Source organism: Apteryx mantelli, chromosome 1 (assembly GCF_036417845.1).
Source record: "Apteryx mantelli isolate bAptMan1 chromosome 1, bAptMan1.hap1, whole genome shotgun sequence".
Taxonomy (NCBI): domain Eukaryota; kingdom Metazoa; phylum Chordata; class Aves; order Apterygiformes; family Apterygidae; genus Apteryx; species Apteryx mantelli.
Window position 1 is genome coordinate 6,073,330 of NC_089978.1, and position 19,076 is coordinate 6,092,405.

General features: G+C 41.0%; 1 protein-coding gene across 1 annotated transcript in view; it reads right to left on the minus strand.

Moving 5' to 3' along the window:
* Positions 1–7,467: 7,467 nt before the first annotated feature.
* Positions 7,468–19,076, minus strand: part of LOC106495814 (teneurin-4-like) — a 315,416-nt gene continuing 303,807 nt past the window's right edge. The window contains exon 6 of the mRNA XM_067314406.1: positions 7,468–7,546. Within this exon, the coding sequence (XP_067170507.1) occupies positions 7,488–7,546 (59 nt within the window). The 3' untranslated portion in view covers positions 7,468–7,487. The remainder of the gene's footprint in view (positions 7,547–19,076) is intronic.

The following is a 19,076-nucleotide window of genomic DNA, read 5'->3' on the forward strand; positions in this document are numbered from 1 at the left end:
AAAATTTAGCAGACGTCTTTGTTGTTACTGTTTTTTCTCTTTCTCCAAGGCTTTGATTAAGATCATTAAAGCCATAAGTTGAATACCTCTACTGACTTCTACCCTATACAAAAAAATCTTCACCTAGGCTTTTGTTCAGTCCCCTGCTCAGTGGAAAATCTGACATTCTTCAGGGCATTGTACAAAGAGAGGTCTCAAATAAGAGATTTTTTTTTGATAGAGGGAAGGTAATTATAATTCAAAACACATACAGGAACATGAAAGTTATTTACAAAAAAAGCAAGTTGTTCACAGAATGATTCACAACAGTGTGGGGTGTATACAGTTGGGCTAAATACAAGGAAAAGTGTACCCACAGTCTCTTTCCCTTAATAGTTTCTCTTTCTCTCATTCCTCCAGCCCCTGCCTACTTTTCTGTGGGACAGTTAAAAGAATGGTTATCTTCAAGGAAAAACAGTTTTAGAATGATAGGGCAATATTAGGAAAGAGTTCTGTGCTTGGAAATACAGCATGTGAACCATGTAAAAACATGCTGCAAGCATTGCCAGGGCAGAACAAACTACTGATCCACCTCGTTTGTCATCCTTTCCCCATCCCTGGCTAATTCCAGCTGTGCAGTACTCCCATAAGGTGGTTAATTACACCATGCTACCCTATAAGGAGAAATTTCTTTTTGATACTGCATGGTAATCAAAGTTATGCAATGAAGCAAGATAACTAATAGCCCTTATTTTTGTCCTGACTGCTGAAACAGTACGTGCTATTCATATTCCAACTCATGGCTAATTCTTTTACTCAGTGTAAGGTGCTTCTCTCAAAACTAATATGCAGCTAACTATAAAATATTTCCTCCAGTACTTTTCTAAATTCAGTAGTTTTGATTTTATCCAGTGATAAGAAGCTAACAGGAGCAGGGAATCCTTATGTTTTGGATGGTAAAAAGCTCTTTTTGGCCATCTTGTCCATCTCTGAGGGTTATTGAAGGTGCTATTCGCTATTGCATAGAAGTCCTTTCTATAACAAGTCCAGTTTTAAGTTCCCAATCAATTAAGCTGGGCAGCCTATTTCAGAGTCTGATAGGTCTAACACCTCCTGTTCTCAAATGTGCTTTTATTATACTGCCCTGAATGCTATTCAGTAGGCTGGTGAACAGACTAAGTAATGTAGTAATGTTTTTTATCTCTAATTTTGATGATTACCTGCCTGACCTTTTTGACAGGCTTGACCGTCGGTACACCATTCATTATTTTTACAGCTATTTTCTCTCTTACAGTTCTTTTCGAACTAAAGGCCCCAATCTGAAAGCACTCTGCATACCCAGCTGCCTTTCATCAGGTTGCTACACAGTCCACATGTGTATTGGCCAAATGACTCAAATGGAGAATCTCTTACTAAACAGTCCTTTAGGCACTTCTGCAGACATGACTGCGGTTCCACCACTCTTTAGTGAGCGACTCCAGCTCAGTTTTGCCCTTATTTTTACTTTTTGACTATCCCTGCACACATTGATAAAGCCCTGTTTTCCCCACACTCCTTTAAATTTTCACTACACATACAAATACTCCTTTTTCTCTCCTGGAAAATTTTTTGAAAAATGCTTTTCATTTGAAAAAAAAACAGGTTAATCTAAAGCCCGGTTTTCCACAAGTCTATTTTAACTCTCACAAGAGAATTACACAGAAACAATCCTGTACATATTACCTGTATGTATTAAACTTTCCAGCAGTATTTTATTACAGAATTTTCTTGTCCTATATACAGAAAAATACAGAGAAAATTGTAGTAGCCATGTTATTTCTCTGTGCTGTTTCTTTAGCTTGCAGTGTACTTCCTTCCTGATGTCACATCCTGTAAAGTGATCCTATTAAGGCTCTTATTTGAACTCTTAGAATGTCCAGTTATCAGAACATTATAAAAATGCTCAGAAAATGCATTTACCAAGCATTTCTGAACATTTCACTGAATCACCTAGATAAAATTCAAATGCTGACTGGAAGGAAGTACTAAAAAATGCTTTGGAAAAATTTAAATAATTAAATAATAACAGCTATTGCCTATCAGCCAGGAAAAAAAGATAAAATAAGCAGGGGTTTTTTGTGTTAGGATAATTATCCAGACCTCCAATTCCCTCATTAGTATATTTATTTAGGCACTGTAATTAAGCCATTTAATTGCTCAGTATCCTCTAAGAACTGACCTTGATGTGTTTAATAAACTGACATTAGAACAAGATAGGAAATAATAACTAAAAGGAACTTGAAAAGTCTTGAAGTGGCAAAAGCTTTTCAAAATATATGACTTCTTGGTTTTATATAGGATCAATTGTTATTTTGTTCAAAAAATGTTAAAAATGGAATGAATGGAAATGATGCTGGGGGAGATCGCTGAAGTCCCAGATGGTAAGCCAGTTTGATAACTTTAAGGGATTGCCCAATCCTGTAGGTTTCTGTGCTCATTAATCTTCTTCCCACTTAACCTGCAAGTTCCCTGATTTTTTAACTCAGAGGTACTGATCTCCTGCCTAATGCCTGCTGCAAATACACACTGAGATGAAGAGCCATCCTAAGTCCACTTATGTCCCCTGAAAGGCCTAAAAGTAGCTATGTATAACCATGGTTTCATATTGCACCCAAACTGAGCAGAGCCTAGAATTGAGGTTTCCTACTTCCTGGGAAAATGTTCCTGTTCCTAAATTTTTACAGAAAGGGTGGGTATCATCATCACGCACCCATCTTCAGTAGATGCCAATGCAGACTGGGGCCCAAAAGCTTCCTATTAGTCCTACCGTAAGAGTAAGATACTCATATAAGGGGACGCATAGGAGACATCCTGTGCAGTCAAGATGGAAAGGGATTTCATATGTTGAGTGGACAACAACCTCCTCTGCCTATCGCCAGGGGCATCTACCTCCTTCCACTTCCACTTTTGTGAAAGAGCATTTAGATTGTTTTTCTGTATAGACTGGATTTCTCCCGATCCATTTGGGACCAAATGTCCCAAATTTCACCAGGCCTGTTAGGCTTGTAGGCTGGGTGGCTTAGTCTGCCTAAAAGTCATGATCTGCAGATGTCTCTCCTGAGAAGACATTTCCTTAGAAGCAGCAAAATTAATCTTTACTTAAACTGAGATGCTGAAGTCAATGAGAGGTGAATCACTGACGCCAAGCAGATCAGGACTTTTGGGGTAAAGTTGGAGCTTGATTTTTCAGAGACGCAGAGAATCCAGAGCTCACAGTGAAGTCACCAAGTGGATTTTGGTGTGCGTCTCTTCGTGTAAACACACAAACAAATAAATAAGTAAAATTACACTTAAGTGCTGATGCTAAAAATCGCTAACACACTTAATCATAAACATGGGTTGTTTCCAAACATAGCTTAAACAGCCAAGAGGCACCTGAACAGTCTTTGCACAAAGAGAATGAGTTGTATTTTTAGTATTATTGGTTGAAAAGAGATGCTGTCCGTCCCTGTGCCTTTGGGCATAAGGTAAACCACCACACTCTCATGGGAAAACAGCACACATTTGGAGAGGTTTTAAGAACGACAAAAGCTCATTGCTCCTGTCACAGGCTCAGTATAAAGACAGGTTACAGTAAAACTCATTTACATTGGGGACTGCTGGCAGTGAACAGGTAAAGGCACTATTGGCAAACTGTCTTGCACCTGAAGGTTCCCAAATGCATTGCTTATCTAAGGCTGTTTCAAAGGCAGTTCTGGTTGGACCTGTCTGCTGCGGCACAATAGCTCTGCTGCCTTTTGTTTTTCTGTTTCTTTATTTTGAAGCTGAAACAAAGATAAATGTGAAAAAGGCATGACATTTCCTTTTTGTTATATGCTTGTGATTTTTATTGTCTATGTCCCCACTGTAACTAAACTAGTGCCTGGCACTTCTGGAGGATTTTGGTGATTTTGGTCTTCCAGTCAATGAAAACAGAGGATCTGCAACCTGGGAGCAATAGTGCTACTTCATAGTCAAAGTGATCATTCTGATGTGAACATAGAAAGTCCTGACACACACACACACACAAAAAAAAAGTTCAGGTAGCCATTCTTCCATCCCATTTACTCTGAAAAAACATACATACTCGTACAGGCTCTGTTATAAACTCTCAGCAATTTCTCTCAACTTGCACTTAGCTGTGAAATCTACTGCTTCTATTTCAGATTTGCAGAAAGCTTGTCTGCTTTTTCCAAGTATACCATTTCTAATAAAAAATATTACCTGTGCCTACAAGTGTTTTCTTGCCTAACTCTTCCAATTATCACACCTACAAAAACATGCCACGAGGCTGATATTTCAAGGTCTCAAATGGCTTACAGGTGCTTGCTGGCTCATTTGGGGAAATATTTTTCTACTTCAATACAGGTATTATAACTGTATTGGTAACAATTCTAACCCTTTAAAGCTCTTCAGGTAGTAAAGCACCCAACAGCCTTCTCTGCATCCTCCCATTTTGGTGGAGAACACTCACTTCCAATAATAAAAGGATGTGAAAACCTGATATGAATGGCATAAAATAACCCTATTATTTAAAATATAAGAAAATCTACAGCAGGTCTCAAACAGCACAGATAACAAGATGGTCAACAATCTGAATGTGTCCATCTATGGGAAGATCTATACATTATACATAGATTTAATTTACAAACTTTGTTGTACTGTGTTAGTGAGGCCAACCACAGGACCATGTAAACGTAGGCAACAGAAGCAAAGGCTGTTTTGACTATGAGCAAATGGGGAGCTGAAGGCTTAAAACACAAAGAGCACAGTGGAAGTAGAAGTTAAATCAGTGCTGTGATCAAAGTGGAAGGTAACCAAGAGCTACCAGAGAAAGCTGAAAGGATATGGGGAAGGGACAAAAAGATGGGAGAGTTTTGTATGGCATTGCAAAATGTGGTAGCAAGGTGTAGAAAAAGAATTAAGGAAATAGTGGTGATGAACTTGGTCATTGTACTTATGGGGTGGGAAGGATTAGCATCTGCAGATGATTTTCCATCTGGTTTATTCAACAGAACATGTGTATGTTCAGTAAATGTATCACGGGGGAAGAGCCTTCAGCTGTTGTAACTTGTGAGCTAACTCAGGTTAGCTATCTATTCTTTTGAATAGAGATCTGTCTCTGGCTGAACATCTCCACAGCAACAGGTATATCTGCTGCTTTTCTTAATGCTAGTTAGAAAGTGAAAGGGGCAACATTTTATTTATAGAAGGCACTTGTATCTGATTGCACAGTAATACTCATGTAAGCCTCAAACAGGCATGGATTTTCCCTAACTGTGGAAAAAAACTCTTTAAGTCATTAACTTCTACAGTTCCTCAAGAAATAAGAATATTAAAAATAATTTCCATCCTTTGCAAGAATTACTGCTGATTTTTGTAAAATAATATTTCAAGGTCTGCTTTTCCTGTGGGCAAAGACCACATGGAGAAGGAGGAACAGGAAAGATTTTATGGTGTATTCTATTCTCTTTTCGTCTTTGCTGTTGCTCTGATGCTGGGAAGTCATCCAACAGGTGGATCAATGAATATCTTCTTTAAACTTCTCATTTTATCCTTCCCAATGGGACAAGATGGCTGTTAAACCATGTAATGGAAAACTGGATTGGAAGAGTGATTTCTGCACCCATTACTGATGGATCTGGAATTATAGTTCTTGGAGCAGTATTTTTCAAACCATTACATTTTCCCAGTCTCATTTGTTCATTAAATCCCTCTCACAATGGTCAATACCAAAATCTATACGGAAATGATCCATCTAGCAAATTGCATATTGTTCTACATGCAGGAATTGCTCCCTTCAGATCCCTGGCAGGTGATAAGCATATGCCCTTGAGTGTGAGATTTCTTGCAAATCCCTATTGCATTATGCATATCTCTAGAACTCATTAGAGCATTTTATGAGTAATAACATCTTCTTGTGCCACCTGTTCACCAAGGCCTTGAGAGTCGTTGGAAACAACCTCAGAAACTGATTTTCCAAAGCTATCTCAGCACAACGCTTAGTGTTTACACATGACATTTTACCTGACAAACTATTAAACAGAAATGAGCGTGCTTCCTGGAGAAGGAAATGCTTGTCCAGTAACGCTACGAGACCAAAATCTTGCTACACAACAGGAAAGAGAACACATATCCCTTGATTCCCACCACAGTGCTTTATCCACTGGGTCATCCCATTTACTTAAGGAACTTTAGTAGCAATACGTTATTAGAAAGAGTGGCATCATAACTGAAAGAAGCCAATCTACCCCCCACACCTGGGTGTTTAATGGGAATCTGTAATGAATAGATGCATATTGTGAAAGGTCTGTTTTAATAAAACCTATCTTCACCTCAAAAGGGAATAGAACCAGAGTGAAATGAACACTAATAATACCAGCTTATCTGCTATTCTGTAAAATCCTATTTATAAGCCTATGGATGCTAATTAACTGTCTTGCAATGTCAAGAAGAATTGTACATTATTCCCAAATGAAAGAGCATGGAAAGTGTTAAAAAAGACACTACACTGATTAATGTCTAAGCCAGGTGTTTCATATACCCAGACTCTTCCTGTCTGACAACTTTTCTCCATTATTTTGCTTTTGTATATAAGGCCCCTGTGAACTGTCTCAACGGCCTTTTTTGAAACTGCCCTTTCTTAGAAGACCAACTTGGCAACAGCACGATGAGCCTCTCAGACTATCCCAGAGCTTAAACTTGCCTGGAATCAAGCAAAACCGACAATGAATAACAAACTATAATGAGTGCATTTGTGATTAACCTTTGCAAAAAGATATTATCTAGTAACTGTGGTAAAAAATTCCCGCCTTTCTGAAAAGACTTGCAGGTGGAAAAGTTCACTATATGGAATAGATATGCATTTATAAACTGCATGACAAAAATGTGTAGCTACACTGTAAAATCCATGGAGCCAGCTTAGAAATGGTCTGCAAGACACTCAAAAGGAGATGCAACCACACACTGCTGGCTTCAGGCAAGTCACGTCTGAAATGAAAAAGCTACAGGGATGTGACGGGGCTGCTGCCTTGTAGCCATCTTCCCATGGCGTGTCCCTGAGCTAAAAACCTTTTCCTAAAGGACTCACTGGCGCAGGCTAGTGTGGTCTCAGACACTGATGCACTCTGTCCCATTGCACGATGCATACAAGCCCTACTGCTTTTGAGGTCTCTAGAGAAGTACAGATGAGGCTGAGATTCAGATCCTTACAAATGTAAATGAGCAAACTTCAAGATAAACCTGTACTTAAGTACTTTCCTGGATCAGGGTTTAGGAGGGAGTTGGAATTCTGAAATTCTCATGTGCAAAACGTGTATCATGCCTCAACAGAGCTTATTACCTAGGGTCATTTTCCACATGGACCAGCTTTATTGATTTTAATTGAATTACTGATAGCATAAGCCACTGTTTAATGAGACCCAGTGAGAGAAGGGTTTGGAAATCATTGTGTCCCAGATCCTGTTGGCTGTGGTCATGCAGAGGAAGGTTTATTCTGTGTAGAACACTGAAATCAAGGGGTGTCCTTGTAGAATAAATTTTATCCAGTCTGTTTAAGAGAAAAAAAAAAGGCTTCTTTGGATGAGAAATGTTATATACAAGTATGGCATTATTTTGATACCCTTTCCTATTAGTGTATTAAAACCCACATCACTCTTGAGGCGAGATGAAGCCCATCAGTGCTCAACACGACTGTAGGTTACAGTCACACATGTCATTCTCCCAGATAGATGGCTCTTCCGTGGTGTATCCAAGACGGCCAAAATATCAGGAGGATAATTTGTCTCTAAATTATGGCTGTTAGCAATTAATTCTCTTTTGCTCTGGACTTCAGTGACCTTTATAAAGAAACTCCTTAAAGTCAAAAAAAAAAAAAAAAAAAGAGAAAAGAAAAAAGGGGAAGAAATGAACCAGCCTTCCACAAACAGATACGCTTTTGTCTTAAGCTTGCAATAAGAATTACCAAAAGACTTGAAAAAGAGCAATAGGCTCAAAATATAACCCCAAAAGTTCTATGAGGAAGGCTAGAAAACACTACCAACTGCTGCCGTATTTGAGGATAAAGAACTTTGCTGTAGTGGCAGTGGGAAGCCTGTGACCTATGCAAGGCTTGCCAAAGCCAGGTCATCTCTGTGATAAACTGCTCAGTGCTGTATTTCCACCTTGAAAAGCTTCCTGATGAAGTGAGAAAGACAATGTCCGGCAGGTGTAGATATGTGCTTTCTTAAAACCTTGATCAAAATCAAATGTCTCCCTCCCTTTATTAGGAACCTTAAACAGAAGCAGCTGTGCTAGGGATGTATGCACTATCAGTGTGACCTTCAGAACTGGTACCTGCTCACTGGTAATTATGGAGCGATAGCTGTTGATCATACAGAAAGTGAATCCAACACCTTGTAGGAAATACCCCTGAGGAAACAGAGTCATGATGAAATGCTGCCCTGTTTTATTCTTGTGAGTGAATGTTAGCATTCATAAAAATAAACAACTACCAAGACGGATAAGAAACAGACATAGTTCGTGCAGATTTTGAGCAGACCATTTTGGCTGAGACATCTCTATGAGTGATTGCCTTACCTCTTTGGCTTAGGCCTTTTCTTTTGTTAATGGGAAGGAAAAGTCCCAAATATGTGGAGGAGGGCAACTTCTTAACTTAGTTTTACAGAAAAGACTTAGAAGGATAAACAGAAGCTGAACAATTTGCAGTAAAACTATCCCTGTGCTTGAGCTGCCTTGTTCTTTGGTGGTAGGCAATCGGGCAATGTGAGCAAGGTGGAGAACAGGGGCCCAGTGAGTCTGGGTGCAAAGGTTAAGTAGGGAAAACTCTTTTTTGCAATATTTATTTTTTTCCTCATCTGAAAATCTGGGAGCTTATCTAAAGAACAGTGGTGACTTCTCTTTCCGATGCAGCAGTTTCTTCCGTCTCAGATTTGTTTTATGTTATTTTAAGCCTTCTCTAATTGAGACTGCCTTATCTATGTTATTCTTAGAAACCAGAAGTTAATCCATAAGAGCTACAAGTTTATCTTTCCCCTTTTTAGCCACATCTCAACTTGAAAAAGCCCATGCCATCACCCTGCTCTGCCTCATTTATCAAAATAATACGGCAGCTAATCCTTCTGGAAGAACATCATGTGAGACACTCAAGGCAGGAGACCCACATTCCCAGGGCTTTTCTGGAGGAAGTGGGCTGGATGTCTGTAGTGTGTCCATGTGGTGCCAAAGGGGTTTGGTTCTGCGGCCGGGGCAACCGAATGCTAACACAGCATTACGGGAGAGTTTAACAGCTTGGTAGGATCTGAACCACCTCCCAGTCACCACCTGAAAGCCTGCACCTACAAAGGATGACCAAAAATGATTACCTCTCTGTAGGGATTCAGAAGATTAAGTGAAATGCACTCCCCTAGTCCATCAGATACCTCACTGTTCCCATTGCCAATTCCAGCCAATAAATCAAGGATTCAGCTTATCTACCAAGGGTTGAGGCAACCTGGAAGGGCAATGAGAAGCGCTTTTCACTGCCTCACCATGCCTTGTCCTGTTTTGTGAATTAACCCAAATCATCAGTTTTCAGAGTTGTCAGTTCAGCACCACTCAGCAGGCCTTCATTTGCTGCACAAAGTCCGTCTTGCTTTTTTCCCCCCAGAATATTCATTTTTGAATCAAATGTCCACATGGTAAATGGATGTATTAGGTGTAAAGGTTCCCTTGGAGAATGGAAGGCTGTATTTATTTACAGAACAGGTGAAGTCTGCTATTAGGGTTAAATGAGGGAAGGGGATATTTGCAGAAAAATGTTTAAATAGCTCTGGTTCAGTGAATGCAGATTCCTATTAATCACTATAACAGAGGTGTATAAAGGGTACTGGAAAGTTAACTGCTTGGACAGGACTAGGTTTAACTTTAACCCAAATAGGAGGCTTTTCTAAGCAATTGCTTGACTCTCTGAATATAAACATAGAGTGAATGTCTCAGGGAAAGTCTGACAGAAAGAGAATAACTGGCCTGGCAGGGAGTTTTGCTAGCAGGCAGTTTCCTACTTTCTCAAAGACAAACGGTCACTTCTGAATTTCTTCATACAGATTCTTTTTGTTTTGGTCATGGTAAAGCAATACATCCAAATAAATCACAGGGATATGCATAAACCATATGCATGTATATGCACTTTCCAAACCTTAGATCAAGCCTCCAAATATCAAAGGGAAGACCTGTCCTCTTGAACCAATCTATTCCCAAAACTCAGGATTTTCCATTTCAATTATGTCACAGAAAGTGATGTTTTAATCTTCAGCCAAACCTATCAAAATCCACAGGGGTGGCCCACTGAAGGAGTGGGGTCATCTAGAAAAAAGGTTACAAAGCATGTGTCAGGGGAAAATGCTCTATTGGCGTGATGGGGAATATGTGAACTTCAACGTGAGCCAAGTTCTGAAGCACAAAACATGCTTTAAGATCAGTGAGTTGGACAATGTTGTTGATCCCTGGAGCGAAGAGGAAAGATTCTAAAGAGCAGCAACTCCATGAATGGCCCAAACGTGAATACTAAGTTGATGGTTCACAGAATCAGAGGCATTAAGAATGGAAGAGACCTACAGGGTGAACTGTGATTATTCTACTTCGGTGCTCTGTCCTGTGTTTCGAGCTGAACGTTGACTTTTCTGACCCAAATGCAGATTTTAATATGAGCCTTGTATGCTCATTTTGATTTGAGGTCCTGAGTAAGTGTCCTGTAGAGGGAAGATTACACTGCACAGCACAAACAGGGATTTAAATAAAAACAAGTTTTTTTTTTTTCTTTAAAGTTTTTTTCTAAGTGTCTCAGTACTGCAGTTTTTAGGAACTCTGACTGGGAAATATTACCATTTCAAACCATTCTCTGGACTTGAATTCTTACAGTGCACATATTCAGCCAAGTCCATATTTACCTTTCTTTTTTCTTTTTATGGGGTTTTGAACAGCAGTATGCACTAATGTAAAAAGCCAAATAATCTTTTCCAGAAGAGAAACAGGTATACACAATGCAGAGATTCACACCAACAAAAATCTGCTACACAAAACTGAGCTATTATTTTGCCAGATGAATCCACACTGCAGATCCTTTCCCCACGGGCATGATTTTTTATTGGTAGAAATAGCAAGCCATGTAAAAAAAAGGTGAGCTCTTACAAGAACAGTAAATTGTTCCAAGTCATCTTTAGGGAAGAAGGGACAGAGGGAAAGAAGGAAATGCAGGAGCAAGTGGAGTAAAATTTCTGATAAACTTCAGCATGTGGCCACGTGTGGCACTAGCAGGCTCAATATGTGAATGTGTTATAAATGCTGATTTACCCAACCTGCAGGAGAACATACATCCAAAAACAAGCAGGAGAACAGTGCTTAAACAACCAACACCTTCGTCTATGGAATTGCAAGGCAAGCAACTTCCACAATTAGAGAGAAATCACAACAGAAATCACAGCAGACATTGCTGTATGTGAAACAGTGCTAGCAATTTATTCACAACAGGTCCTGCGTTGTTTCTATTGCCTTTCAAAAATCCAATGAAGCTGCTGTCGTTTTGATTCAGGACACCGAGCTCTGATCAAAGTTTCCCTCAGCTTTTCTCCCTTTCAACAAGACCCCAATCTCTGCACGCTGCGCTTTTACTTATCTTCCAACTCTATTACTTTATGCAAAAGTTTGCAAACAGCAGGAAGAAGGCAAGCCAGAGCCTTCCTGACTGACATCAGTTCAACACAGCTGGAAGTGAAGCTGCAAGATGGGAGCATGAATACAACGCTGGAAAGTCTGCCTAAATGAATAGCCATCCTAGCTGCACGCTCAAAGCAGAAAGAAATAAAAATAATAAGAATAAGAATAAGAATATTTAAAAAAACAGAAGAGATTTCATTTCTATGTTTCTTGAGAACCTGATTTTCTGTTGCATTCTTATGCATTCGGGTTTAGCTGCATTCTTCTTTCTGGGCACGCTCTCTCTTTCCTCCCTCGCCTAATTTAAACCTGCGTCGTTTCCTAATCAGACTGGTTTTGCCAATGAATCCTAAGGTGCAGTACTCTCCCCATTCTTCTCAGAGGCCAAATGGATGTTGTGATACATAGTCTTTGCAATAAGACATGAGTATGGTCTACCCATGCATTGAGCAGTTTAGTCATGCTAATGCAATGCAGAAATAAAGCGAATGGACCTGGCTTTTACTACGGTTTAGAAGTCTAGCCTCGGTACTACAGTGACGTGGCTGCGCGGTTTTAAGGTATAGACCAGGCGTGCATGGGGCTGGCAAAGAACCGGGGCTGTGTGAGCTTCTGCAACAACCCAGGGTAATGCACTTACTCCCTCTGAACCTTTTTAGATTGTTTTTGGAGGGGAGCCCTTTAAGTGGGAGAGAGAGTGGGTAAAGAAAATCCACAGATGACAAATGTTGCAAATATTGAAAACTAGAGGTGAAAAAGACTTTGTGTCTTGTTTATCTCTTCCTGCCTAAGATCCACTGTGACTTTAGCCTCATATATTTGCATGTACTTTATTCTCACAGACTTTAAATTATTCAAGTGATAAGGTCTATATGACATGCAATATGCTCTACAGTAATTGCAATTTTTTGTGTGTGAGCATTTATACTCCAGATAGATTGATAATCAGACTATTAATGATATAGCTGAGGGGGTAGTACACTGTTCACTTTTTATAAGGCTGGCCTCTAATCAGATGGAAATTTAATTCTCATTAACAAGACCAACAAAATGCTGTATACAAGGTACTTAAATACCACCGTAAAAGAAAGCATCTAACTGAATGTTCCTGAAATGTATACCAAAAGGCTTTTGTACTGCCACAGTTAATTGCTAACAAAGACTGGACTGATTGCTGAAGAAGTTCACATCACCTTGAAAATCATCTGCATAACAAACCGAGCTTCAGGGGAGCAGCAGAAGAGATTCTCTGCTTCAAAAAATTTAAAAGAACAGGAGTAAGGTCTATCCAAGTATTGTTTCTTCTACGTGCTGAAATTCTTTCAGCAGCAGTCACAGCTCAGCCATACTGGCTCTCCACTAGAGGTTTCTGCAGAAAGTTGCTATTCGTTGATACTCTGATGAGAACCATAAAGGTGACTTTAACATAATTCAGGTTTCAAATCTTTTCTGAGAACTTGCTCTAATTCTGGTGGCAAAGTGCTGCAAGCTAATGTCATCTTTGAAGTAGGCAGTTATATCTGAAGGGGCATCAGCCCAAAAAAGAAATCAAAGTTACCCTGTATCTTTAGACAAGCAGTATCGTATGAAGAGATTTAGACAGATCTACCTGCAGTTGATACCATTGAAAGTGCTCTCACAACTTCCTAATTTCAGGTATTTGAACTCACATCAGCGATATTTGCATCACTTTACGATCTGCAGCACTGTGTCTGTTAGCCGAGTTGCTGCCACTCTCTCTGTCATCAGCACCGAGACGGATATGCCTGGATTTACTACTTGACAGAATTAAATAAGCAGCCCAACATCCACAAAATTGCCATTTTTCAGAAAGATCCTAATGATTCTCATGCATTTCAGATCCAGTTCGATTGATCCAGACTTCCCTCCCTGTTAAGCAGTTTTCCCGTCACTGAAGATATTCTCCCCTTTTTCTTGGCAGATCTCTGAGCTGATCTCCATGCAGCCTAACCCCTAGAACGTGTCCTAGGTACTTGCTGAATTTTTCATGAATCCCACATTAAATGTGCAGGCTTTGAGGTGCGCAAGGGAGCTGACATATTTACCCTTCCAGATCAGCACCACCCTTATCTTTTCTAGGGAAGGATCTAAAGCACAGGAGCACCTTTGTTTTCCAAAATATGTGTGGGCAAAGGAAAGAACATGGCCCTCACCAGTCACTCAGCTGCCACATCATCATTCTCCCCAAGTGCATTCCTTATGCCATTTATTAGCATTGCTAATACTAAGCACCTCATTTTTATGCTGCTAGCAGCGATTGCGAAAGCCATACTGAACTTTCTAATCCATTTATCTATTAATTTATTATCTAATTAAGGCTCACGATGACAGTGCTATTTGTTTAAAAATGCCCTCAAACTAAACCAATACAAAACACACATGCATTCAAATCAATTAAAATGGTCCTTGCTAATGTTTTCCTTAATCAGTTGGTAACTGCTCCACTGCCATTGAAGGAAAGCAAAATTCATTTTAACTTCATCATAATCGTCTGACCTACTTGCACAGTGCCAGACTGATACAAATGGATGTTACTGTTGTGTCATAAGGGCATGGAATGGCACCAGCTATGAATTTTGCAAGAGCCATCCCACGACTAAGGCTTTTTTGCATAAAAGGGCCCTTATAACACCGGTGTAAAAGCAATCACAGAAAGGCAGGCAGGCAGACAGGAGATTTCTGAAGAGTTTATTGAAGTTTATATCGTATCTTGCACTGCATCTTTGTGATTTTTCTCCAGGAGCTGTGCCTTTTGCACAGCAGCAGCCGAATCTAGTGCCACGTACTTAACACTTCATGCTCATTACAGCAAAAATATAGAAGTCTTCCTGTAACTGCTTAAACAAATGCAGACCTTGTTCTGCAGCTACCGAGCTGTGTCAGTGAGTCTTTCCACCTCGACATCCACACACAGAAAAATCCTCCATAATACCTTAATGCCTTTTATTTTGGCCACTGACTTCGAAAGCAGTGTTCCTCCATTTGGATCCAAAATGTGCGTCCATGCGAAGGCACTGCACATCCAAACCAGGTACAGATGTTACACCGTAATCTACCTTCCCAGTACTGCGAAAGATCAAACCTGAATGTTAATTGCTTACTGTCACGAAGGATTTCTGGGGCACATCTGGAAGGGAGCTGTGGTCCCTCACCGCTTTCCCTGCCCCCACCTTCTCCAGAGGTTGCAGTAGTAAAAGCACCGATTATCATGCTGGAGCGAGTTGTTCCATTTGCTTATTTAGAAACATTTTAAGAGCATCTTTCACAGCCCACAATAATGCGCACTGACACCAAGGTCTGAAATGCAAATCCCCGTGGACTCAGTCCGTCCTGTTCAGCCTGGAAATGCATAGAGAGACATTCATTCATTCTCGATATTTGTGTCTGAACATGATTAAGGACAACCACTGCTGTTTCTCCCCTCCTGCATCACTTTTCCCTCAGCTGGTTATTTATAGTGCAAAATAAGATATTTTTAAGATAAGGAGAGAACTGAAGATACATTTAGCTGTGGTTTCTTTAAGCAAGAATGATTGAAGAATGTTTCTCAAGCAATTTACTTTGTGAAAGTTTTATTTTCATTTTTCTTTTTTAATACCGAACAGGTCGCCAAAAGAAAATAAAATCTAATAAACACGGCATATTTGTACACACCACAAATCAATGCTAGTATTAGCAGAGCTTCCGAACTTCAGCTCTGCAGTAACTGAAGATGACACAGACGCATCTGGGATGGAAATCACTCGCTTTGCCTGAATTTTACACAACCCCTTAAAAAGCGAAGAAATAAACCAAAAGAGACTTCTTTTCCTTTGGAAAGGAAAACAAGGGAGCGAGCAGGGAGCGCTCAGGATATGACCTTGCTCCTTCCGAAGTCCGGAGGAGACTGTGTCTGTGAGCTTCAAACCCGCGCTGCCTTCCAGCACAAGTGTCTGCCTACAGGCTTGCAAGCCGGTTCTCAAGCGACAGCTAAGCCACCCAAAGAGTTGCTCTGCTTTATCGGTTCAGTGGGGATCTGTTTGATCAGGTTGACTGGATGGTGTCTTTCCGAGTGACAGCCGTGGGTCTGAGTAGCAGATGTGTATTCAGTGAAGCACGTTCCACTTCCAGAGCTTATTTCTTTCCTTGTGTGCTTTATTTACCTTGGCTGACATTATGACACTCAATTAGTCTTAATTTTGGAAATGTTTTCTGGATTAGAGACTCCTGTTTAATAAAGCCTGGGAGGAAGTGCTAGGTCTAATTAAAGATGCCTGACTCCAGGAAAAATAAACTCCCCCAACAGCCTTTTGACAGCAAAACCCCGATCCTGAATAATGCTGAACTGGGGGAGGAAACCGTCGCTGCAGAGGACTGGGACCTGTCGCTGTCGAATACCCTCAGAGACCAGAATAAGCTCTCCTACGCATGCAATCGCTAATGACTCACACAAGTAGCCCCAAGGCGCAGCTGCACCTCGCGGTGTCTTTAGGCAGCGAGGCCGTGCCGAGCTGCGGCCGAGCTCTCCGTGCCCACGCGCCCCGCGCCTCTTCCCGCGTCACGTCACGGCCCGTCGTCCTCCTCGGCTGCGGCGGGGATGCTCTCTGTGGGACGGTGGCGCTCGCCGCGTTGCTGAAATAGGTCAGGTCAAAAACGTGCTAAAAATAATAAGCTGACTGTTATCCTGTCCCTTGGGATCTTTCTTCCCAAAGGGGCTCAGCGACAGCCTAACTGTCCCCGGCCGAGAGGGAGGATCTACTTTAAAGCTCCCACCAGCGGAAGCCTCCTGGGCTGCTGGGAAGGGGCTGGCCATGCCACGGTGCACTGGATGTGCAGGAGAAGGCAGTGCAGAGACACAAGTCCAGGAAGAGGACGGTGGCTAGGACTCCGTCCAAAGAGATGGCTGGAGCAAAGCCCCCGGGGTAAATGACGACAGAGAGCCCGCATCGGCCCTCCTGCACTGCCCTCCGCCAGCACCGAGGAAAGGAAGCGTCTTTGGGAGCTCAGACACCAGGACCCGACCTTTCTTGGGAACTTCACCAGCTGCCGGTGACAAGCAGTAGCTGGGACTGACCGCGCTGAAAGCACCAAATCACAGCAGTGTAAATGTACCGCAGGCGGGTCTCAAAAGGGAGATCACCTGCGATCACATTTTAACCCGGGCTGCCCCTGATCCAAGGTCCACTTAGAAGTGAAACGCGCTGGACAGGAGGTTTGTGAGTGCAGTCGGGAAGTCCTCCATTCCTCACAGCCGCACCGCTTCCTTGGACCATACTGCTCGGATCCCACAACTACTCTCTGCCGGGAGGTTCCTAAAAACATACGTCTGTATTGCATTCAGCAGCGGTGAACGTAAAGCTGTGGACGCGAGGAGATGCGTGACCCAGCCACCCGGCAAGTCCCTGCCCCTTTTCCTGCCCACCTTCGGGGAGCCTGCTGGCGTCCCGCAGACCCCGAAGGGAGCTCGCAGGTTGGCTGTCGGTCCGGCAGGCAAGTTTACTCTCGAAGGCAGCCTCGAGGTTTAGACCTATTTCATGCCCAGCCCCGAGTACAGTTTTGCAGAAACTTAGAGGTAGCAGAATGTAAACTCTCATGGGGAAGACAAAGATGGAGGGCCACATTCTGCTCTCCACTGCAGTAAAATGAAATAAGTTTATACCAGCACACAAATTTAGTAATAGTATAATAATACATTTATTAATAATTTAATAATAAGCTGGGGAAGCATTTGGTCACAGATTTGCAAATAAATAATTGCAGTGGCACATCCTGCATTTATTAGGATAATTCTGAAAATACTACATGTATCAGTGCACATTATAACTCAGCCACCACTGCTATTTCCCATATGAGGAAATATATATGGGGTGAGGAAAGCGTGGGAGAATCCCCTTATAATACTACTGTGAGGTAATTGCTGACAAAGAGATCAGTGACATTTAAATGTAGTTTCTATACTCAGGATAATTCCAGGAATGTGTTGTAAGAAAAGGAAAGATCTTGTGTTGTTCAGTTTTCAATTTTCAATTAATTTTATAGTACAAGTGATGCTGTGCTCTAGAGAAGCTGACATAAAAATGGGCTATTATGGAAAGTTCCTTCAAAATGTTTAGCTAGTATTGTTAATTCTGTTTTAAAACAACTATCTCCCTGTGCAATTATATTTCAATATGCAAAAGGTTATCTCTGCTGTAAAGATATATAACGGAGAAAACACTCAAACTGTTGCAATGTTATCACTGGAATTCATCCTCCAGCATGACTGTGTTCTCAATTACAGCAGAACAAATATATTAAATATCAGACAGATAGGAACATCATTCAGTAGCTTTATATTCCTGAAACGTTTTTAGATGCCAAGGAAAGAAGACTTTTTCACCTACATTATGTCCATTTTAAGAAAGTAAAATAGAAACAGAAGAGAAACAACTGAAAAAAGAATAGGAAAAGTCTCCAGGCTATGACCCAGAAGGACAACTCAGGATTTCTATTTACTAGTATTATTACTGGTATTGTTATAGTATCATCCACAGTGCGCCAAAACCTTTTTAGCGTGAACTTGTGCAAGTCACCGGTTGTCTATCATTCACTTGCCTCCTCTGAAAAGTGGAAATAAAAGTATGTCCTTCCCACAGCTGGGTCTTGAAAAGACACATTTGCAGAATTGGAACACCAGTATAAACCGCTTTCTTATTCAGGGCTTTATAAACCTTAATGAAAAAAGGCCAAGTAATCACCAGCAATGTTGATGTCTTATCTAAGATTCCCCCTGAGATCCTTCTTGTCAAGGGAAAGTGAAAAATTATTTTTCTTGTGTTTCTAATAGAGGCAAAATGAGCATGGCTCTTTGTAGCATAGTCGGTTCCTTAACAATCTCCTAAACTTTCATTATGTCTTGCTCTGGCGAAATATTTTCGCTGCAGAACCAGAAACATCAAAGATATAATACAGCTCTGGACACTGGGGCTACTTCACCAACGGCTGCTGTTAGGTTATCAATAAGAGAGCAACATATATATATATATATATATATATATATATATTTTATGAGCTCCTATAAAAGAAACTCTAGTACTTAGAAAAAATGAAATGCCACAAGCAATATGTTGCCTAGATTAAGCTCACCTCCAATGTTTAAAATCTGGAGGAATCTCCACCAAATTTTCAGCCTAAACACATTGTGCCTATGCCTGCGTAGACAGATAAAGTGGGTGCAAGCTCCAATTCACTTGAATTTCCTGCCTGTGTTGCTGTTGCTGGGGCTCGCAGTAGCCGTGGTCTGCATTTTTACCCCACTGTGCAGATCTGCTTCCCAAGGCTGCTTTTGGGGCCAAATCCATCCTCCCTCATCGATGCAGCTTGCCGGGGGGAGTTTCCTTAGTTAAAAC